The 25,408-nt window shown below is 37.6% G+C and overlaps 1 protein-coding gene across 4 annotated transcripts in view; it reads left to right on the plus strand.

Moving 5' to 3' along the window:
- The window catches only part of Erc2 (ELKS/RAB6-interacting/CAST family member 2), a 789,311-nt gene that overhangs the window by 503,265 nt on the left and 260,638 nt on the right, over positions 1-25,408 (plus strand). For all 4 annotated transcript variants that reach the window (XM_042679900.1, XM_042679903.1, XM_042679901.1 and 1 more), the window contains one exon: positions 14,770-14,905. In XM_042679900.1, coding sequence (XP_042535834.1) covers positions 14,770-14,905 — 136 coding nt within the window. The remainder of the gene's footprint in view (positions 1-14,769; positions 14,906-25,408) is intronic.

The following is a 25,408-nucleotide window of genomic DNA, read 5'->3' on the forward strand; positions in this document are numbered from 1 at the left end:
CTACCCTACTTGATTAACAATATTGTTTCTTAGACTTGATACCTCAGGACAGCAAATCAGTGGGATAATTCTGAGAGTGAAAAAAAGATCTTGATTAAATATGACTAATAAAGTGACCTATTTCCTTTTGAGGAAAAAATTACAGTATATTTTATAATATTAAACACGGAAAGTCCTACAGCATGAGAAACTTGTTTATATTTTGTCAGTGCTTTCAGGACTTGATTTATCAGTCATAGTTATTCACACATCTCTGAGCTAGTGTTGCTCGAAGACTGTTTAAAAATCACTAGTTAGGACACATGTCACCAAGTGAAATTGAAATAGGACAGGCAGTGATGGGTTTGGAAATGGTTTATTGTGCTGAGGCAGTCATATGGGGATGTGGCTAATTCTGTCTTCCCATATGATTGGGGGGAAGTAGTTTATACCCTCCTTGCTTGTAATTCTGCCACTTGGTTATCCTTCATTGCTTTTTGGTTGATCCAGCACCCACCACTGATACTGTTTTACTCATTCAGAACAGGATAAGAGAAGAGGTTTGAATTATGTGAAGAAGACTGGAAAGAACAGGCACTTATTTCGCAGTATGTTGTCATGGGGATAAATACTTGGGAAAGTGTAAGGATGAATAAATTATCATAACCCCTTGTTGGCCATCAGTTAAGCTTTCCAGAGTCCTTAGGTTGCATTGGTGAAAATGGTTTGGAAGAAGTTAAGGACAATGGAAAAATTCAGTCTGTTAAGTATATACTAAGGCAAAGACTTCTTAAGGACTGTTTGAGATTGCCAGTAAAGTAAAAGATGATGAAATCTTTAGAAATAATATAACAATACACAAAGGTTTAAAACATTTAAAAAATAATTAACATAATTCGGGCATTGGTTAGTGTCCAAATCTTTGGGGTCCAATATGGTAGCCACTAAACCTATATGACAGTTTTAAATTTAAATTACTTAAAATTAAATAATCTTTCAAAAGCAATTCTACAGTTGTACTAGCCGCAGTTCAGATATTCAATAGTCACAGATAATAAATAGGACATCTCCCGACAATAGAAGTTTCTGTTGGGTAGTAAGTACATAAGGGAGGCAGAATTCTGATGTGGTCCCTATGTAAGATTATCCCATATCTCAGCATAATCTTCCCTACCTAATTGTGAGAAGTACCTGAGATTATATCTAGCTGATGGATTCCACTCCCTTACATTATGGGGCACAGATGTTAGAAAGGTACCCCCATGTTTACCTTATATTATAGAAGCCATACCAGTTTATCCATGTTAGGAAATGAGAGATTTTCCTGCCAACATCAAAAAAAAAATCAAACAACCATGTTGTAAATTGCAAAACTTGTATCAGACTTGAAAACCTAGCAGCATCTTCCAAATTCCAACAAAGAGCTGGGAAGCTCAATTGCACAGCTGCAAGGGAGGGAATTCTGCCAGCAACCAGAGTGAGCTTGGAAGTACACTTTTCCCCAGTAAAGCCCACAGATGAGAAATGCAGTTTGGCCTGGTGAGACTATGAGCAGAGGGGCCAACTAAATTGTGCCTGCACTTATGACCCACAGAAGCCATGAGATAACAGATGAGTGCCATTCTAGGCTTTAGAATTTGTGGTAATTCGCTGTGCATCAGTAAAATTGGATTCGGCACCAGTCCAAATTATGTTGGAGATAGCCTGATAAACCACACTGCAGCTGAACCAAGTTAAAAAAAAAAAGTATCTTGCTTTGCCATCTTCTTGGAAAAAAAAATACTGCCAACTTTCAGAAGTAAGTATCTAGGCCTGTTTAATATCCTACCTTCACCTTTGAGGCAAAGATCTAATAATATCTAGTATTATATAACTATTGTAACATAGTATAATACAGAATATTTAATTGTATCATGGAAGCAATAGTTCATATTCTCCATCCCTATTTATAAATTGGACATCATTGGGAAAACTACCTTCTTTTCAACTGTTTCCTCCCTGTACAATGGATATAAAATCTTTTCATGTATAGATGTTGCCTCATCTAGCTCAGATTATTCTTTTGCAGTGTTTAGCATAGCATAGCACCTGACAGAAATTCTGACATCCAAAAACAGAGTATTCATTATTGAACAATACTTTTAAATTGATTTTTCGTAGCTAATATAAACTTTAACACAGTTTCTGTATTCTCATTTAGAAATTCATCACATAAGATTTTTAACTCATTGCACTTCATTGTATTTTATGTCTGAGCTGCTGTAGCTCAAATTCAGTTTGGCCATAATAAAAACAGGTCTTGCATCCTCCAAGTATCCTTGTGCTCATAGGTTGCTTTGGCTGTATATTGTCTGGGCAAATCGCCCCAACCTCTGGCCAGACTGTGGAATGTTGGTTTCCTCCAACATTAGCCTCCTGGGGGTCAATTTTCACAGTTTCCATATGTTTTTATATTACCCCAAACTGTAAATACAGCTGATGCTTTACCAAATTGGCCCTAATGTGCCTTCTTCTAACAGCAGAATTGTGGGCTTTTAGAATGATACAATGCTCCATGGAATTGTGGCAATTATATGAATATTTTATTTTTCAAGTGTTCAGATTCCATTTTTATATGAAAAGAAGTAAATGGTGTGTAAAGAGAAGCTATGAAGTGGGAAGAGGGCAGGATTTTTCATCTTAGCTCTTGTTTTGTCTTGCTTTGCCCATAATCCTAGGAATTCTATTCCCAGATATGTTCAGTGGCATCCTTGTTACCCTTGTCCCCTTGCTTTTCTCTCACTTTTAATTTTTGGTGAGGTGGTATTTTTATCTGCACTTTTTATTGTCACGTATAAACAAATGACATCTCCGATTTGCTCTGCTTGTATGAGAAGAAGCAAATTCATTATGATACAGTAACATGTCAATAACATACAATAAACATTTCTGTTTGTGAGAGTAAATGTATTGATCAAACTTAATTCTTGTTCTAAAGGTGATGGCTTTGAATTTCATAACTGAAGGAAGGGAAATTGTATGGTGCACTTGTTGGTTTTTGTGTTTGGCTTCACAGCCTGGTGGTCAGTTCAGTTGTACCTGAAGCAGCCATTCTTTGAAATTCTTCTTTGCGCCTTGAAGCTCCTCTGGTAGAAAGCTTATGATCGCAGATCAGTAACTCATCTCTTCTATTTCTCTAACACTCAACCAAGTTTCTACTTAAAGTATTCCATAAAGTTTAGTGTTAATGCCTGGATTAAAGAACAGAGATTGCAGTATGAGTCTTCCATCCCTTCTCCTTATACCTTGCTGGGGCTGCTTGGGAGAAGAAAAATGAGTTAGGTTAGGAAGGAACACTGCATTATTTTCCACAGCTGGTCAGCATAAAACAAAGGGGAAGGAGCTGGGAGGGGGGTAGTCTATGAGCTAGGCTGAATGAAAGTCCCTTCCCTGAAACCTACTAGATTCACAATTTTCGGCAATCTTCTCTCCTATAAAAGGAATGAACAAACAGGACCTATTTAATAAGACCATTGTGAGGATTAAGTAAGTCAATATGTATCAAATAGCTAGAACACAACAAGTGATATATCAAGGCACTAGCATGAATGTATATGCCTATGATGATTATTTCTGCCTATTCTAGACCTGAATTGAGAAAACTCCAGCCGCTAGACCAAGTCTGGCTCTTACTGCCAGATGCATTGCAACATAGGCACACCCAATTGTGGTCCTCTTTTCTATGTCTACTTCAAGTCTACAGTGACAAAGGGAAGGCAGAGGGAGCAGTTTCCACATGGAGTTTTCTGGTCTGTGAGGAGGTCTACTTGGCCTTTATGGAAAGCATAGATAGTCATTTCAGGCTATAAAGAGCCTTTCTTAGCATCATAATGGGTACAGGCCATCAGTTCACTGTGAACTATGTAGAATTCTTTAAATTATCTATTGAATACAATTAAATTAGGAATGCCATATAACTAGGTTGCTAGGGGGCATACCCTTTTGGATTTTCAGTTTAATTTTGAGACCCCCCCCCCCAAGTTGTATTAGCATCAGATAATTCTTTTTTTTTCTTTATCAGTCTAGGTAGGCTTTTAATTTCTTTTATTTGATAAACTTTTATTGACAACAAACTGATATTCATTATGAGACCATTTTACAAATGGTCCCTTTTGAACAAATATAAGAGAATAATCTTTATGTAAATCCCTAGATACACAGCAATGTTTAAAAGTTCAAATAAAGTATCTGGAAAACTAGAGTAGGGGGTACTGTTTCATTTTCTGACCATAGGGAAAGTAAATTTCAGAATTCACATCAGTGAAGCAGAAATCTGTTGAGTAATAAGGCTTTGTGTTAGGCATGTAGACAGGTGTGAACGCTTCACAGAGATGCCTAGCGCAGAAGACACGAACAAATCAGAAATGAGACAGGTTCTTGTGGAGGTGGACACATCATGATTTGGGAATTTATAACAGGTGAGCCCAACTCACTTAGAACAAGAAGACTGCCCAGATGACATCCTGTTTACATTGAGATGAGAAGGGCAAATACAGTAATTGTTATCTGTGATGAGGGAAGGGGTTGGGGTATAATTGAGGAAGAGATTCTAGAATAGGAAACTGCTATGCAGAGTCCTCAAGAAGAGTAGGATGTAAATGGAGGGTTGTATTACTTGGAAGAGTAATAAGAGTACTAAGGAACAGGACTTAAATCTGGAGGAAACATGGAAAGAAGCCAGAAGTTTTTACAGAAAGTAGAAACCAGTGAGATGGTTTGAGTGGGAGGGAGATATTCCATTTTGTGTATTCCATAGACCAGTTGAAGCCAGCATTCTCACCCAACTTGGAGATGATGGCAGCTTGGGCTAGAGAGGATGTGGTATCCTTGTGAATTTCCCATAGATAGACTCTGTCCTAGCAGCAAGGCTTGGCTGGTGATGGAAAAGACCATAGACAATTTAAGATGCTAATACATTCATCTTTACAAATTGTGTTGAGTACTATGAAGCAAGGACACGGGATCAGAAATTTTTTTTTCACTAATAAGAAGGGACATCCAGATATCCTTGGCTTTGGTATGCAGAAAAGACACACCCAGGAGGTGATACTCCAGCTGAGATCTGGAGAATGAGTGTCACCCATGAGAGACATTCAACATAAAGACAACAGCTTGTGTCTGTGCCATTTAATGGGACAGAGCTGCATTTACAACCTTGGATCTACCCAGATAGGGCCCTCATCATATCTCTCATAGTCTGTTTGTACTTGGGTTGACAGTCCACCATTCTGCACTATCAGAAAAACGAAGGACATTTGAAGAAAGTCTCTTCCTCAGTGCTTACTTCAGAGTAAAATGCTACCAAAAACAAACCCTGCTCTTGCTAACAGTAAGTACCTTCTCCTGTGTAAACTACTAGAGTTGGTCCCAGGGTTTTCCTTGTTTGAGTGAGAAAAGACCAAAGGTGAAGGTTATGAGTAAAGAGATGATAATCAGGTTGACACTTAGAAAAGTATTAATTGTGTGCCAAGTACTGTTTCAAGAGACCAAGCCTTATGAAATTGTGTAATACATCCGGGCCAAGGTCACAGACTGTATGGAATGCTGCTGCTATGAGACTGCATCTAATATGGAGAAAAAAGGTCCTTGGTCTTGGCACCTTCCTATGCCACTCCTTGACCCCATTTGGATTTAAATGATTTGCCTATTTCATTATGCTAAGGAGTAGCCTAATAGAGCATATTCTCTGTGGAGAGTTTTCTAGTAGTATTTGATGCTAGAGAGGGGAAGCAGAAATGCTCTTAGCACCTGTAGGTTTCTACTTCTCAAGTTCTCAAATATGCACCTTGCTTTTTCGTAACACCTTTCTTTAGCTGTGTGTTCATGTTCTGGGCAAGTTCTGATGATCTACCAGCAGCTGTTAGCATTTTATGCATTATCTTGTTATTGTCTCTTAGTTCTTATATAACTGGAAGAACCACAGAGGAAGACAGTGGTCCTTGCCTCCAGGGAGCAAGTTCTGTAGGGAGGAAGAGAATACGAATTATATAAAGAGGAAGCAAAATCAGAAAGCCTGAAGAGCTGGGCTTGGGCATCCCATTGAAGGGTTTTGACCAGGATGTCAGTGGTGGACTCTCAAATCATAGTAAGGACAAACAGTGGCTCTTGAGAGGCTACCCTAAGATATGCACTCCAGACAATTTGGCTTATTATTTTTTAGCATCTTATTAATTTTATTTTATGTATTTTTCATTGTCAAGATGATGTAATAAAGGGGTTACAGTTACATATGTAAGGGAATTAGTACATTTCTTTAAAAAACACATTTTTTTATTGTGAAAATACCATACAGAGGGGTCACAATTACATGGGCAAGGTAATGAGTACATATTTTATCAAGCATTGTTGCCTCCTCTTTTGTTTTCCCTTATATCCCTTCCCATCTTCCCCACCCTCCCCCCCGGCCGAAAGAAACATAGCTCCCATGGTTTCCCTTATTTGCAATACTAGTATATGTCTGAGACAAGCAGAAACAGTCAGATAAGTTGATGTTAGGCGAACTGAACCCCAAGATAAGGACTCAAATGGTTTTTCTTTCTTGCTATTGTTTCTAACATATTTATAAGATATTTCTTTGTTGCTTTGTATGTCCCTCCCACACGGTATAGCCCTGTTTTCATGTATTTAATGTTGGTATAATTTGTGGAGGGAAAGGTGGACCCATTGCAACAATGAGATGTCGAAAAACGAACTTTACAACTTTGGTGTGGAGCGGGGAGGGGGAGCATTAGTACAGTTCTTGTCAAACTTGTTACCCCTCCCTCATTTTTCTTCTACTTTCCCTCCCCCAGCCTCCCCTCCTCAATTTGTACAGATCATTTCCAACAAATTATCTTGTATATGTTGTTGTTGTGTTGGTTCCCCCCTTGACTTGGTCAACAGAATGGTGAGACAAAAGACAACTTGTCTTGTTCTTGAACTCAATCTTAACTCCTGGCCTTGTTTATGGCTCTTTGCTGGAATGAGAACAGGATTCAAGAAGCCACAGTAGAACAAATCCTTTTTCTTCCAACAAGTGATGGGGGTGCTCAAGATATTTAGCACATTTGTAATTGCTATAAAAATATCTTTAGAATATTTATGATAGCTCTCTAAAATTTATAGCTATGCTAAAGTACTGAATGGTATTTATAAGCTTCAAAAATGGGATCTTCTCAGTGGTTAAAAGTAAAAGCTTTTATTATGGGAAATTCTTCAAGGAATATGCACTGTCAGCTTCCATTGTGTGCGCATGTGTGGCCATTTGTTTATACAGTCGCATCAGGATATCGACTCACTTATCACTGCTAGTCATGACCTTCCCAGTGAGCTGCTATCAGGATAACTGGCCAGGAATGTGACTCATTACCAAGGAAAGTGCAAGTGGAAATGAGCATATGACAAAAAGCTTCTAATGATACATTCCAAAGCCCATTGTTTAAGGTATTTGGAATGCTTGCTATTCTGGTGTGGAAAATGAGATGCTAAATATATGTGCACAATATTGCACAAGGCATGATTACATCCTTATTGTAAGCTAAGAGTAAAACTAAGAGCAAACATGCTGGAACCTGTTTTAAGCATTTTATCAGGACCAACTCATCAACCCTCTACAATATTACTCTGAGTTAGATAGAGTTATTGCCATTTGTATGTGAATAAACTGAGAGCCTGGGAGATTAAGGAACTTGCCCATGGTCACACAGCTGGAAAGTGACAAACATCTGATAGAGGTCTAGGTAGTCTGGATCTAAAGTTTATATCATTTGCAACTGCCCTGTACTTGCCCCTGGAAGATTCATATAGCTAAGAAATGGTCCTTTATGCAGTTATACAGTTTTTACACTTCCAGGTAAACATACATTATACTGTTACCCAAGAGAAATAAAAATGTATATCCAGGAGAAAAGTATCATATAAAAATATCTGCCATGCTGGGCACTGTGGGCCTATAATCTTAGCTACTAAGGAGGCTGAGAGCTGAGGATCTTTGTTTGAAACCAGGCTGGGCATGAGTCTGTGAGACTCTTATGTTCAATAAACTACTCAGAAAAACCAGAAGTAGAGATGTGGTTCAACTGGCAGATCACTAGCCTTGAGCAAAAGAAGCTCAAGAACAGTGCCCAGCCCCAGAGTTCAGTCCTCAGAACAAGCACAAAAAAAATATCTACCAGGTGCTACTCAAGATGCTGAGATTTGAGGCTTGCAGTTCAAATTGGCCTGGGTCTGTATGGCTGTTGTTTCCAGTTAACTAGCAAAAAGCAAGAGCTAGAGATGTGGTTCAAGTGATAGAGCATGAGCCAAATGAGAATTTGAGGCTCTGAGTTCAAGAGCCAGTACCAGCACTAATAAATAAATAAATAAGTTTATTTCCTATTTCTTTATAATGGTATAACCATGGTATAATTTATTTATAACAGCAAGGACAAGAACACATGATCATCTCAATTGATGCAGAAAATGCATGTTACAAGATCCAATGCCCCTTTATGATAAAAGCTCTGGAGAAACTAGAAATCCATGGAATATTTTTCAATATAAAACAGGCTGTATATGACATGCCTACAGCCAGTATTACACTTAATGGTGAAAATTTAAAGCCATTTCCTTTAAAATCAAGAAGGAGACAAGGATGTTCGTTCTCTCCACTCCTCTGCAACATAGTATTAGAATTCCTAGCTAGAGCAATAAGGAAAGAAGTAAACATATAGGGGATCCAAATAGGGAAAGAAGTAAAACTATCCATCTTTGCAGATGACATGATCCTGTATTTAGAGAACCCCCTAGACTCCACCACTCAGAAGTTAGTTGAGCTGATCTGAAATTTTAACAAAGTAGCAGAGTATAAAATTAATGCACAAAAATCAGTAGCTTTTCTATATGCCAACAATGAGAAATGTGAGATGGAAATCAGGAAAGCATCTTGTTTTCTAATAGCATCAAAAAATACCTAGGAATTCAACTTAGCCAAAGAAGTGAAGGACCTCTACAAAGAAAACTTCAAAAATCTGAAAAAGGAAATTAAAGCAGATCTAAGGAAGAAGAAAAACCTTCTATGCTCCTGGATTGGGAGGATTAATACTGTGACAATGGCAATACTGTCAAAGGCTATCTACAAATTCAGTACAATTCCCATCAATATACCAACCTCATTCTTAAATGAAATAAAAGAAGCAAGCCAAAAATTCTTATGGAACAATAAAAGACCCTGAATAGCAAAAACAATCTTTAGCAGGAAAAACAGTGCTGGAGGAATATCAATACCAAACTTCAAACTCTACTACAAAACTGTAGTAGTAAAAACAGCTTGGTACTGGCACAAGAACAGGCCTGAGGACCAATGGAATAGAACTGAAGACCCAGAAAGGAACCCACAGACTTATGACCACCTAATCTTTGTTAAGGGAGCCAAAAAATCAGCTTCTGGCAGAATCGGCTAAACATGTGTAGAAAACAAGTTAGGTACTTATATATCACCCTGCACCAGAATTAACTCCAAATGGATCAAAGACCTCAAGGTAAAAGCAGATGCACTGAAAATATTAGAGGAAGGAATAGAGCAAACACTAGAACTCCTCGGCACACGTTGAAACTTCCTTAATAAAGACACAGAATCACAACAAAATCAAAGAGAGGTTGGATAAATGGGATTAAAATTAAGAGCTTATTCACATCAAAGGACATAGCTAGCAAGATAAATAGAAAGCCCAGAGAGTAGAAGAGTTTCGCTAGCCATACAACAAACAAGGGCCTCATATCTAAAATATACTTATAGCTCAAATAATTAAATTTCCCCAAAACAAATCCTCAAAGAAACACCACCCCATTAACAAGTGGGCTAAAGACTTAAGAGAGAGGATTCTCTGAAGAGGAAATAAGAATGCCCAATAGATATATGAAGAAATGCTCAACATCTCTGGCCATAAAAGAAATGCAAATCAAAACAACATTGAGATTTTACCTCACCCCAGTTAGAATGGCCATTATCATGAAATCTAATAACAGATGCTGACAGGGATGTGGCCAAAGGGAATTCTACTACACTGCTGGTGGGAGTACCACCCTGGAAAGCAGTGTGGAGGTTCTTCAGAAACTAAACATAGAGCTCCCCTGTGACCTACCAATCCCACTCCTAGGCATTTACCCAAATGACCACAAACAAGGCCATACTAAAGCTACCAGCACAACCATGTTAATTGCAGCATTATTTACACTAGATAAGATGTGGAGCCAACCCAAATGCCCCTCAGTAGATGACTGGATCAAGAAGATGTGGTATATTTACACAATAGTGTTCTATTCTTCCATCAGCAAGAATGACATTGCCTCTTTTGTAAGGAAATGCATAGACCTGGAAAAAATTATATTAAATGAAGTAAGCCAGACCTAAAGAAAAGTAGGCTGCATGGTTTCCCTTACTTGTAATAACTAGAATATGTCTATGATATTCTTAACAGGGGGATCTCAATAACCCAATTTCTCAGTGCATAGGACCATATATAATGAAGCGTGTCAACATTAACTCCAAGAATTGGAAACAAGAGGTTCTTATTATGTCCTGTATGTAGTTATTTCTTTTTTTCTCTCTTAGTTTTCTGTACCTTGTGCCTTGTGTCTAAGTTTATTCAATCTGTAGAAGGGAAAGGGAATCACAGAAACAGCAGGAAAAAGGATGAACTAATGCAACATTGATATTCACCTGACACTAGGTTGGAAATGAACTTTACAATTTGGGGGGAGGTATGTAGGGAGGGGTAAGTGGGAGAAAATGAAGGATGGGGTCACAGTGTTTGAAAAGAAATGTACTCATTACCTTACTTATGTAACTGTAACCCCTTTTCAATAAAGTTTAAAAAGAAGCCAGTACCAGCACTAAAATTAAATAAATACATAAATGAAAGAATATTTCCTATTTATAACAATATAACTATTCAAGTAACCCAACTATCCATTAACAAGGGAATGACCAATCAAACTGTGATAGTATTTATAATGAATATGATTTCTCAATAAGAAAGAATGAACTGACACAATAGGAGTGAATCTCAGACACTTTATATTGTATATGAAGTTCAAGAATAAGCAAAACAAATCCACACAGACAAAAGAATAGTGATTGCTTCTGACACTAGGTGAAGGCAGTGCTCTGTATATTTATTGGTCAGAAATTAGTGGGCACTTAGTAGTAGTGTGTTTTGTTGTATATATTTTACCTTGATTAAACATACAGTTAAATTTGTCTCCTTTTTTCCTAATCTTATTCCCAAAAGTTTCCCAATGGTAAACATTGTTTATAGATGGTATGAAGTTTCCAGAATTTTCCAGTTACATCTGTGTATATTTAAAATTTTAACATTAATAAGGACAGTATGTGTTAGTCTGCTACCTGTTTTCTTTTTCAGTTAGCTACATGTCTTGAGGGCTTTACATTTTGCCTTAATCTTTTTAGCTAGCTTGATTCCTTATTCTAAAGAAACTTACTATCTATAGTCATTTCATTTCTGGTGGACAATTGAACAGTTTTCACATTTTCCCTCCTATAGTTATAATGAAAATGGTTTCATTATACATGTGTGCACATGTGTGTAGGCTTCTTTCCTGTATAACAAAGGTTGGTCTGGGAAAAGGTTATATACAATGTGGTGGCTACAGCCAAACTGACTTCCTGAACTCCTTTTGTGAATTACCCATCCTGACCACATAGGAGAGTATTGTCAGTCTTCTAAAATGTTTGAGAGTACCTAGTACAAAGAAGCATATCCTTTCTGCTGAGATTTTAAAAGAAGTTTTGATATTCTCCTGTATGTACAAATACACATATGCCTTACAGGGACATGGGTATTCAACTACTCCCCAGCTATGTCAATCTGGACGCTTGACTTGTTCTCACCAGCTAGTTAACAAACACCCGGATTCTATTTTGACAGTGTATTCTAATAAAAATAGCAGAATTCTATTCTCTTTAAATATAGTGGCCTTTGTGGGCCACCATTGCAAATTAATACCTTTTACAATTTTTTGTTTATTTTCCTTAACAGCTGCTGAATTTTGAAAAACAGTGTGACTTGCTTTATGAAATTGCTTTTTGAAACTGGTTAAGTTGAATATTGAAAACTGACCTTACCATTTTATTTTCTACCTACTTTCTCCCCATGATTAATTATATTACTTAATTTATACTTTGGAGGCATTTTATCTAATTGGCCCCATCCTAAGCAGTTTATCTCCAATGGCTGTTATTCTTAAGTAAGTTTGAAACATGCTGAACACAGGCCTCTGTTACAGCATCAGAACTTCAGTTCTCCATTTTTCAAAGCCTCATTTTAAACATAGGAAAGCTTTAAGGGACACGTGAACTTAGAACTCAACCTTTTCTTTTCAGACTGAAAGAATACTGTAGTATCCCTGAAAGTCAAGAATGTTGAGACTGCTCTGAGAACTTTGTGGGAGTTGTTTATGCAAATGATGTTTGTAATCATAATCTACTTTAGTTATCATCGGGGGTGAAAACATTTAGCATTTGGTTCTACTTAATGGTGTAGGCAATCTCACTACTTTCAGTGACCTCTCCATCACATACCCTATTTGAGAGTAATTGGAAAAATGTGCCCTGGGTCCATATGAGCTTTACATATACCGTCCTTGTTCTATTAGGAGTCGAGAGTCATTCCTGATACCTTTGGAGTAATGAAAAGTTACTTTTCTAAAAGTAAACCTGAATTTAGACTTTAGTTGGCAGTGTTTTTTTTTTTTCTGTTTTGTGTGTGTGTGTGAAAATACCATACAGAGGAGTTACAATTACATGGGCAAGATAGTGAGTACGTTTCTTATCAAGCATTGTTGCCTCCTCCTTTGTTTCCCCATACCATCCCTTCCCCTCTCCACCCCCCATCCCCCATCCCCCCCCTACCACCACCACCCCCCCCCCCACTCCACCAAAGTTGTAAAGTTCATTTTTCGACATAACGTCTTGTACATCTCATTGTTGTAATGGGTCCACCTGTAACCCTATTTAAACAGTTTGTTTTTTCCCTTCCCCTCCACAAATTATATCAGCATCAAATACAGTGAAAGCAGGGCTTATACCCTGGGGGAGGTACATACAAAGCAACAAAGAAATCATCTTATAAGTATGTTGGAAACAATCTCAAGAAAAAAATTTGAATCCTTATCTTGGGGTTCATTTCACCTTACATCAACTTGTCTGACAGTTTCTGTTTGTCTCAGACATATACTAGTTATGTAAGTATGTTACTGATAGATTAAAAACTGGAAAATAGACAAAATTGTCCAATCTAAACAATGATGATATGGTTGTTCAATTTTGCCCATAATTTTCTAAGTCCCAGAATACTTAAATGTTTTTATGACTGGAAACAGTCAGAAGGAACTCAAGTGTTGAGAGCCTTTTAATTATCAGGGTCCCAAATAGCAAATTATTCTGCTTATTCAATCATCACCTTGAACTTTATTTTGTTGGTTGGTAGAAATAGGAAAGCACATGATTCCATGAAAATGAGAAAATAGGAGTTCCTCATGGAAAGCTGTTTTATTTGCTTTTTGACTTTCAATTTGGCATGCTTGCTGTTTATCATTTAGTTCTCATATTGTTTATATTTCTCAGGGTGCTTATCCTGGGGGCTCAGTCACAGTGGCTGATGCAGCAGGGCTGCTCATAGGGGCCAAAAGAATTAGAATGGACCCTATTCTAATGGGGTGTGCTCCTCAGCCTCCTCTTTTTGGAGTTGCTGCTACCGAGCCCCTGCACTGCCCATGTGTTAGATTAGATTTATAACAGCTGCTGTGGACATGGTTGCCTAAGTCTGTGGAATGTTTTGCTAAACGCTGCTGTTAAATAGTCCACATTAAGCCTGTAACTCCTGTTTTTTATTTTAATCCGTCCTTTATCCTTAGTCTCTTACTTTCTGATCACTTTATGATTTTGCACTTTGACATCCTATAGATTCATTAAGAACTTTTACTCTAAATACTGGGGGCTTGATTTAACACTGTGATTTGCCAAACCGTTACTCTGTTTGAACTAAGTGTTGACAATATGTTTGATTGGAGCTTTGTAATTGTTATTTTTAAATCCAAGAACATGATCCAAAGGAATAATAATAACTAGTACAGCCACTACTTAGAAGAAAATAAATGTCCCTTTAGGAACCACAGGGCTCTATGTAGGTAGGCTCTTGGCCTACCTACATTTGTGGTTCTATCTCTTACCCCACTTGCATTAAACCTACGGCAGCCTTTTATTTTGCTGAAGTAGCAAGCACCTTCCCTGCCTTGGGAATTACATGTAGTTTTTGCTCTCTCTGGAACATTCCTCCACTTGCATTTCTTCTGATTAGTTCCTTTGGGTCTCAACCTAGGAAGGCCTTCCTTGGCCTCCGTGTCTAAAGCCATTTCCACCTATCATACCTCTTCTCCACACATGCATCTCTTCATCTTCCATGGAATGCTGTTAATTTCCTTCAACATTAATTGAGTTCCTTGGCACTTGTCTGTGTTCCCACTGGACTCTATGCTTCAAGACACGGAAGACTATACCTGTCTCATTCACAACTGAACCCTAGTACCGTCCTAACGCTTGACATTCGGTGGGCTCTTGATATATACTTGTTGGTGAGTGGAGTATTTTGAGGTCCCCATGTTTTCCTGAGCCCATGTCAAGATAGTCTATGCTTAGTACTTCTTAAATCAGTTGTGACAATATATGCTTTATCCTGTGGTGGAATGTAATCAAGCTATGCTGGCTTTCCTCAGGCATATGAAAGATCAGAATAAGAAGGTGGCCAACCTCAAGCACAATCAACAGCTGGAAAAGAAGAAGAATGCCCAGCTGTTGGAAGAAGTCCGCAGGCGAGAAGATAGCATGGCTGACAATTCACAGCATTTGCAGGTGAGCGAGGTTTACCTTCTTAATCCCTAAGTAATTGGACATTAACTCTCCAAAATTTGCCATTGCTGCAAGAAGGTATCCACAGAAATGGTGGATTTAACTTTTCCCTGAGTTTAACAAAGGAAAGTAAAGAGAGTAAGGGTTGGCCTTCTTGAGCATGAAAGCATTTTATTTTAAATGGTGCCAAAGAGAAGCTGGTTGTGGCAGTGCCTAGAAATGCCAAACAGTTTCTTGGTTCCTATACCTCACCTTAAAAGGTAAGAGTTGCAACTCCATAGTTGGCAAAAGCTTAACACACATAAATGTCATCCTTTTTAATTTATATTGAAATTGTTTGGGGGTGCATAGAAGAGAAATGCTTGTGTATTATCACAAAAGGTATTTGGAAAAGTATTTCTTCTGATTTCAGACAGTTTACAAAATTTTGTTCAAAATTCTGAGCCTCTGAGTCAGATCATTATTCTTTCTTTTCATGACCATAGTTATCTCTCAATGACATCTCCTGCTGTCTCTCAGAAACCAAATGAATGACTAAAACACCAGTTTTCCTCATTAAACATTTGTATTTTTGGCAAAGGCACTCTCCCCATTTGCTCAATAAAACATTCATGCTAAAGCAGGGCATTTGCTTTGAAGTTCCTTTATTTATTCCAGTGTGCCTTTAAACAGATAATTTTAAGTTCAACTTGGATGAAGTTCATATTAAATTTTGCTTATTAGCTAGTGTCTTTCTCTGGTTATATATTAGGTTTCCTCCTTGGAGATATAAGTAGTTAGATAATTTCAGTATGTACCCATAGTACATCTTTTTAATTGACCAAAAGAGAACAAAATAATTATTGCAGAGTAGGAAATACAAGGCAAGCACATTGCACAGAAGATCATGGATGGAAGCTACTCCATTCCTGTTGGTTTCTTTTTCTTCTGTACCTTCAACATGCCTTTTCATTCTGTCTGCAAACCTCCCTTTACATAGATGATTGATTTGGAGTTTTCAGTGAATAACACAATTGTAGAATCAGATCTTATACTGAGCCTGGACCTCCACAGCAAGTAGTAAAACTTTGTCCAGTTCCTTATTTCCCCAATGTGGTGGTCAAATCATGTCCAGGGTTTGGAGTCTTAATTCTCCATCCATCACAGACCTTAGATTTATGCTAACAATAGCAATAATAATGACAGATTTGCAGAACAGAGGGTTTTTTTCCAGAAATATATTTCTCTTTATTCTTTGTAATAGTGTTGGTGATTTTACATTTGATACAAGTAGGGTCTCAGAAAGATTATGGAGTGTGATCCTAATAAAGGTGGAGATAAAGATTATGGAGTGTGATCCTAATAAAGGTGGAGATAGACTTGACTACAGGCCTTATATTTAAGTAACAAGACATGCTTGATACCATTCATTGAATGTTTCAATATGGTGGGCACTGTACTATACCTACCATAGAATGGTTGTTATTCCCAGAGCTCTCCTGAGCTAGTTAGGACTACATGCACATGAAAGGACAGTAACTCAATCTGACCCAGGCAAAAAAGAAAGAAAAAAGGAAAGGAAAAAAAAAATCTGTAGATTAAAGTAGCTACTTTAATCTAACAGTGATACCAGGGATTCATTTCCTACCTGCAGGGATACTGTTTTCTTTGTTTCCTGGGTTTTCAGAAAAGCTGTTTACAAATGGTAGTTAGCAGGAGAAGACAGTGGCTTTACATGGTAGTTCTGACAAGTATTCAAGAATCAAATGTGTTCATTGGCCAGGCTATGTAATCATGAAGCCCCTGGGAAGGTATCAGCCTCACTTACATCTCATGGACTGAGTGTGAACAGATGATATCCCACAAGAAAGAAATCTGGAGGGGTTATGGAAAGATACAGCTATTGCGTGGGATAGATGCACTAATACACACTATTTGCTATAAAAGAAGGAGGCTTTGAGAGATTGTCCAACTTGCCCAATATTACTTAACTGGCAGGTAGCAGGACTTCAGCCTGGCTCTGTCTATCACTTAGGTGATGAGAATACTGAAGGATTAGAAGTGTGGGGAATCTGTGGATGGCAGAGACTTGTCACAGAGCAGGTAGATTCTGAGCTCATTTTACTAAAGGGCCATAGGGATGGTCCTTCAGGTGATAAAATTGTTAGAAAAGGAACAGAGGTTATTAGGGAAAGGTAAAGTCAGGGCAAAAAGCATAATAAAGCAAGTGATTATTGTAGCAGTCTTCAGTGAGGTAAATGCTGTTATCTTTGTTTAACTGACTCCAGACTCCAGTGCCTGGTTTTCATTACAAAAGCTTCAAATTTTACTAACCAAGCATCCTTGAGAAGATTACTTACCCTCCTTAAGCCTCAGTTTCCTTATCTGTTAAGCAGGAATGCTAATTGACATACTAGAGTTGTTGTGAGGCTAAAAAGTCAACATACATAAGGAATTTAGAATTTAGGCTATGCTCAGAATAAGTGTCAATGATTAACTATTGACATAACAAAAGAAAAACAGTAAAAGGAACATTTACTGTCTCTTACATGGAGGATATTTACATAGCTATACTCTGATAATTCATTGAGCATCAATGTTTTTCTCTATTCTATATATAGCAACTTGTTTCCTAAAGACATATCTAATTATAGAAATTGATGTCTTGTTTTTGCCCGATGAACTTTCATATAGCAATATTTTCTTAGAGCCTTAATAACTACTTCAGACTTATTCATAAAGATAGCATGATCTGGAATTGCTTAGCTGCATTCCTGACCACCCCAAATAAAGGATAACATTTGAAATGCAATAAAAAGTAGTCACAATTAATTTTGATGAAAATGTCTCTGATTAAGGTTAATCGAGTGTGAACCTCCTACTTGCCTGGACTTTTAAGCAGATGTTCTTGCTGCCTTCTGAAAGTAGAACTTTCAGAGACCTTCAGGTTTTAATATTATATTTATTTTTAAGCTATGTTCTGCTTATAAGTTAGTTGTTTAAATGCTGTAAGTATAGACCCTGACTTGATTTGGTTGTTTGAGTGGTAGCCATAGGTTTGGCACCTGCTAAATTTGATTTATTGTACACTTGTGTTTTGTGATGATTGGATACTCTAGAGTCATGATTTTGCCTAACTAAATAAATATTATATCCAGAAAAGTTATCAAGGACTGCAACAATAATAACTATTGAATCAGGCTACAAAGGAGAGCTCAGAGATGAAGCTAGTTGATATGGAAATTGGAAACTGGTTCCTGAAAGGTGTGGAGGAGAGGTCAAGGGGAAGGGGAGAGAGAACACAATCATAATATCCAATGAATCTCTTACACAACAAGGGGAGGGACTGGGTTAGGAGGGGTGAGGGAGAAAAATGAAAGGGGTGATTTCAATCGAGATGCATTGTAGTTATAAACTGATTTGCTGAATGGTAATCTTATTGTGCAACCACCTAAAATTATAAAACTGTAATTTTTAATCATTGAAGACAACATTGAATACAGAGTTATTTATTGTTTAAAAAGGCACACAATAGCAGTGGGGAAAAAAGTGGGTTGTCTTGGTCAAGACTAGACATTATACTAGGAAACATTTCACAAATCAGACTATATTTCCTAAATTAATGTTTTATTGCAAACCCTACTGCCTTCAAAGTCTAGGCAATTAAACATAAGAAATAGGTTTGTATGAATGGTTATGTTTAACTATTTAAAATTGTTGTTAGAGACGTATGCATTAGTAGTTGGCATGATATTGCCCTGTGACAACTACTGTAAAACATTCCCACTGTAAAACATTGTTCTTCCTGCTTTGCAGCTTGACTGAGTGGCTCAGCTTGCCCCAGGTGGGCTTGGCTTGGTCCTTTGTTACTCACTGTATAACTGTGGGTGGTTAAACCAGCTCTATTTCACACATGTTATCCTGAGGATAGAGGCATCACTAACCAGGGAAACTCTCTTCATGATAGTAGCAGAGGCAGGAGAAAATAAAGGAAATCATGCCAATTGTTGTAAAACCTGACCTTAAACTGACACTGTGATTTCCTCTCCAATTCATTGGTCAAAACACAACACATGTCTTTGTCAGGGAGTGCTCTCTACTCAACTGGAAAACATTTTAAAGGGGGCAGATACAAGGAAGGGTAATGGATTGAGCCTAATCATTAAAGAATTGAAGTTATCTATTAAAAGTAAGTTTGGAAAATATTTCTTTTTTACAGGAAAAACAACATGATTATCATGAAAAATTTTTGCTCTAGTTGGCTTTAGTGTGTTGGTATAACTGAAATGAAGAACTGTAGGGAACTCACGTCCAGGCCTTACCTAGGACCAACGGTCTTTAAGACTTAGGTGAACGTTGTTGTCAGTGGGTCCAGGTTTGTGGGATCTTCTGATTGTACAAAGTAAGTCATACATGGTAAATTTTTCTGTGATACCTGAGAGGTTTAGAAAGTTGGTTCAATTTCTTAAACACTGTATAGAAACAATGAAGCACATCTGTGTGCAAGTTGTGCATTGACTTATTTATGGTCTGTTGCACATTTGTTTCTGCTGAGTTCTCATGGTATTTTTAATGAAGACTCTTAGCTCAACCTGACACATTGAAGAGAGACATAGCTTAATATTAGTCTAGTCTTCATTTGTCTGAAAATACCTCGCATTACTGTTTTTCAAAGATCACCCATGAACTAAAGGAACATAGTATATTGTCAATTAAATAACATCCACCACTGCTGCCTCCTCCTCCTCCTCCTTCTCCTTCCCCTCTTCACCCTCTTCTCTCCTCCTCCTGCTTCTCTTCCTCCTCCTCTCCTTCTTCATCTTCTTCTCCCCTTCCTTCCTTTCTTCCTCCTCCTCCTCCTTCTTCTTCTCCCCTTCCTTTCTTCCTCCTCCTCCTTCTCCTCTTCTTCCTCTTTCTCCTCCTCCCTTTTCCTTCTTCTCCTTCTTTTACTTTTTTGGGAGGAGACAGTACTAGAGCTTGAACTCAGGACCTCATACTCTTGTTTCGCTTTTCAGATCAGGGATGGTGCTCTCCACTTGAGCTATACCTCTACTACAAGCTTTTGCTGGTTAATTGGAGATGAGTTTCATGGACTTTCCTGTTTGGGTTGGCTTTGAATTGAGATGCTCAGATCTAAGCCTCCTGAGCAGTTAGAATTGCAGGCGTGAGCCTCAGTACTTACCTTCATTTAACTTCTTTAATATTTTTTTCCCCTTTTTTCTTGGGTATAGGCAAGGAGAAAAGGAAGGGAATAATAAAGATCCATAGAGTTAGCTGTTGCTAGTGGCTTATACTGTGGTTCAAAGCCAGCCTGGGCAGTAAATTCCATGAGGGTTTTATCTCTAAGTAACCACCACAAAATCTGAAATGGAGTTGTGGCTCAAGTAGTAAAGCACCAATCTTCAACAAAACTCTGCTTAGGCACTGAGTTCAAGCCCCAGTATCAGCATTAAAAAAAAAAAAAAGATCCCCAGTACCAAAAAAGAAAAGACAAAAAAAATACAGTTAAAAAAAAAAAGATCTCCAGAATTAAATGATTTATAGCTCAAATACTAGTCCCTCTCATTAGTAAAGCACTTTGAGTAAGATAGAGAACCTCTGTGTCCCTTGCTTTTCTCATCTGTGAGTAGTATAATACCTGACTCCCTGCATGTGTTAAGTAGGACAAGCTTTGGGAAAGAGCCTAGTATCACCCCTGACTTATGTGGAATTCAGTTACTAGAGCTTTTGTTTTTCCTGGGGAGACTGTTAATGAGCTTTTAACGGTAGAAAATAGTGACCATTGGGAGTATCACACAACAAATCCTTTGCAACTATTTTACACTGATGAGCAATACAGATATAGAGCACATCTTAATAAATGGAACTTTTCAGAGGAGCATGACAAAAACATTTGGGGCAGTTAGGAAGAAAACTTAAAACATTTTTAAAGCTAATGTTGAGTTGTATGTGAAAGGACAATGTGAAAGCTTGTGATTTTCTCTTCTGATTCTATGGAACCTTTTTTCAGGACACAGTTTATGGAGCAGGGTATTTATGTCTAGCCTTGTGGCTTTGGACTTCTGTGTGTCCTGTCAGAGTCCACATGGAGATTTTTCAACAAGGTAACTTTGCAGAGGTTCACACTAAATCAGCATTACCAGAGTAGGATGCCTTCATTCTCTCTACCTCTCACTATTTCTTGGTGAGCAATATACCTCTTTTTAAATGTCAGTGGACATCTTTGTAAATTTTGACTGCATTTTCCATTGTGCAGCTTATTGAGTTAATGAACTAAAATTCTGAGAAATGCACAAGCCAGTATTTTATACTCCTTTTCTGTTGTATGTTTGCAGAATTCTCTTCAATTATTGCCTGAAAACTAAGGTCTGTTCTTGTGTGCTTCCGTTTCCAAATTATAGGTTCCCAGGGAACTGTAAAGTTTCTTCTCTGCCAGTGGTTAAACCTCAGTATGATCAGTTTAAAAAGAAAATGAATGTTCCTATTTATTCTTGTCCTTTTCATACGGTTCTAAAAAAAAAACTAAAGAAACAAATAGATTACAAATAAAATAAAAAAGAACTTTATTGTTTTCATTTGTGAAATCCTGTGCATATTATTATTTTTCAAGGGGACAGTTTTAACTTTGCTTTTCCAATAGAGTTGGAATCAGCTAATAGACGAAGTATAACAAACACCATAAAATTCCAAGATACATATCTTTCAGGAAAATATATATTTCATTATGAAGTTCCCAAGGATCATGAAGTTGTTGCTATATATATATATGTATATATATATATATATATACATATATATGTATATATACCTTAAGTAGCAATTTTTTAAGCCTCCTATCTATATGTTCATCTCTTTGTCACTGAGTTAAGCTCATTTCTCTTTCAATTCCCTGAGTTTAAAATCATTACTCTTAGTGTGATCTATGTTTATGTGTTATGGTACACTTACCTAAGTACTGCCATTAGATGAAATCTGACCAGCAGAGTTCAGAGATTCATCATTGTCAAAACACATTTATTTATTGAGTTCTTAGTTTTTCATGGCTGTTTGGTAGGTATGGTGTGAGGTGATTTAGGAAGATTCCATTTCAGCCATCATTTTCAAAATATGGAAGGATGAGGAAGGTCATCCTAACACAAAGAAAACCTACATCTGTTCCAACTTTCATTAGAATTTAACATCATAATTTTTTTCATGGTGAGGCATTTTATTGGTTTGCTTTGCAGTTTCTATATTGAGGCTTAGAATTTAGGAGGGTCCATTGTAGCTAAATCCCATCATGTTGCTGAATTATAAACTGAAATTCATCCAACATCTCCAGACTCCATTCATTGATTCAAGATGAAAAGAAATAGTTGAGTATTTGTGAGTCTGAAGAGGCCCTAGGGTGCTGATGAATAGGACTGAGGGTTAGTACAGAAGGCCTTTCTTTCCTTGGGGATTTATTTTGACATTTGTTTTGCTTTCACACTATAATCCCCCCCCACGTGCCCAAAATGGCTTTTGTTGTCATAGGTCCCTAGAGGTAGTCTCTGAAAACCTTATTGACAATCATTTTCTGGTAGCCTTGAGTTGAAATCGTTGTTCTGTAGTAATTCATAGACTGCCAGGGGTAAAGGACATCCTGTGCAGTATATTTGGGAGCTACCCATTTGCTAGAAACATTCCAAGGAATCTAGTGAAATCATGTAAATACAAGTGTTGTACTGGAGTTTTTCGGGTTTTCTTTCTTCCCAGTAAAGTATGACTTGTTTTTCCAAATGTTCAGTGACTTGCATATTTCTTCTAAGAAATGTCTTCTGCTTTTTCCTGTGGATTTGTGACCTAATCCTCCACTTCATACAGCCCCTCTGTACAAACACAGTATATTTCCATGGAAAAGAGAGGTTTACCCTTAATCAAGTGTGGCCTAATCTACCTACTAAATTACCCCATGGAGACAGGGGAGGCTCATTATTCTTTGCTGAAGGGTTTTCAGGTTTCACTCCATTAGTGGCTCCTCAGCAGTTCTCAGAAAAGTGAATGTTTGTTTGCCAAAGGCTGAAGATCCTGCAGAATGAAACGCAACATACTTCTCAAATGAAATCATTGTTATTGGGGTGAGGGAATCTGGAATGACAAGGAGTTGGGGGTTGGAAGATGGAATCTTGCTAAAATGATATGGTATTCTCTACTCATTCCAAAGGGGTTACTAAGGAAGATGGAACTGTCATTTATTTATTTTTATTTTTTAATGTAATTTCATTATCTTTAATTGTACAAAGAAGTTTCAATTCAACATGTTAGTTTATGTGTATAATACATCTTGATCCATGTCACCCTTTTGTCATTCTCTTCCATTTCAGCCCCACATATCCTCTTACATTACCTGATTGCATTTTCACATATGTGCATTGAATGTTACAGATGTCTAATTTTGCATTCTTTGATCCCTTAAATAAGGGAAGGGCAGTATCCCTCCACCAGCGGGCCCCATGATCACTGGACACAGACAACAATTTACAAAAGTAGACATAGTGTGATTAGTTTTGGGAAAAGACAAGGCCTGGCATTGTCTTAGCTTATCCCAAGTCATAACTTCTGTGGTTTGGACTATAAATTGGAGTCACCATTTTTATCCTTTTCTTAACATCACTATGATGCACAATTTAGTCAGTAATAAAACAACATGCTCTCAAGGAAGAATCTGCTGTGTTTGTTTTGCAAAGTGCTTTCATGGTTAATTGTCATGTTACATCATCCCTTTTACTTTAAGATTGGAGAGCAAGTTTGTCCATCTTCATAGAAGACCAAGCTGAGACCCAGGTACTCAGTGACTTCCCTGAAGTCATGGATCTCATCAAAGGAATAGCTTTGAGGAGGCACTTCCTGTATAAGTCAGAACAAGGCTCTGAAGGGATGCTAAAGAAAATGCTTCCTCAGGACAAAGATCCCGAGCAATGGCATTTTTAGCATGTGTAGTTGAGAACAGCTACAAGTTTTTCATTCTGTTTGGATCCATAAGCACCTGCAGTGTGATTTTCAAAGTAGACACAATAGAGGCAGTACTGAAAATTTGAAGGCAAGGGGATGTGAAGAAGAAATTCTGACAGCAGGCCTTATTTCCTCAAGGTAGTATTTATGTAATGATTCACACACATGAGGCCTATGTAATTTCTAGGGAGTAATTGAGTTCAACATGAATCAAAAGAACCAATCCAGTTAAACCTGTTCTTCCAGACCAGGATAATTACTGCAGGTTTGCCCTGAGATATGGCTACCAGAAGCTAGTCAGGGGGCACCTGCAAATCATAGGCATGCCACTCTGACATCACTAACCTCATTCTAATAGATGTTGGTACTTCAGCACATCGCTACCCAAGGCAGAGACCTGGGGCATGGTTAATTTTTTTAAACGTTCACTTTGACTTATGACTTGTTCAAGGCATTGCTAAGCTGTGTATTCAAACACTCCAGATTAAGGAAATGACAGTCAATGTCATAGGCAATGATTTAGATGGAAACCTTGCAGAAGGAAAATACAACTATAAAATCTGTTCCTATTCATTTAACAGTCTCTCCTGTAATACACATTTGGGAAGTTGGTAACTTGAATTTATGATATTTTAAATTTCTTCTCTGCTATTACAATTTACTTCTACATCTTACTTATTTATGTTGCCTGGAAAAATATCCTACAAGGTTAAGCAATCATAATTTTTTCTTGGTAGAAAGGACCTTAGATGTTAAAATACCAGCTCCTTGTTTTGCTGCAGAGGCAAGTAAAAGCAGTGACCTGCTCAAAGTCCTAGAGGGAATTATGGGCAGAGGAGAGACCAGATTCTATGTCTTTTGCTTCCTTGGCCAGTACCATTTGTATCATTTACGGGTTCCATAAAGTTGGTCTGTATTCAGTTGAGCTGAATGATTTAAATCCTGAAACCCACAGTTCGTTATCCCCTCCACATTTGATTTTACATCCAAGACAACATAAAATTACCCTGAACAACAAACGAAAATCTGTTTGTTTTGAAGCAGAATCATGCCATGTCACTCTGGCTGGCCTCAATCTGAATAGTCTTTCCTCAGCCTCTGAGTACTAGGATTACAAACATGCACCATTGCACCAGAAACTTTATCCATATTTTATAAACAGGATATACCATTATATCCTATACCTCTCTTATATCTTCAAAACTCAAGTAACTAAACAGTGGTAAACTGGTGGTGGAGAAAATTGCTGTGAAAACAGCCTACAGAACTTAGGATTTAGAGGCTAAATAAAATTTGACTCAACTTATTTTGATCTTTGCCACTCTTCCTCATCCATGAAGAGATGATACTCAAAAGACTCTCAGGAAGCCTTTTGTTCTGGAAAATAAATGTAGACTGCTTGGAAAATTGAGCAAAAAGAATACTAGCTTTTTGTTGAGAAATGAAAAGCAGGCCAAAGTTAATGCCTTTCCTTGTGTTTTCTGGACACCAAGACTCCTCCTACTGGAGAGGTTTAATGGGAAGGGAAGGAAGAGACCCTGGGCACAGGGAAAA

Source organism: Dipodomys spectabilis, unplaced genomic scaffold, assembly GCF_019054845.1.
Source record: "Dipodomys spectabilis isolate Male_0828 unplaced genomic scaffold, ASM1905484v1 ptg000054l, whole genome shotgun sequence".
NCBI lineage: Eukaryota > Metazoa > Chordata > Mammalia > Rodentia > Heteromyidae > Dipodomys > Dipodomys spectabilis.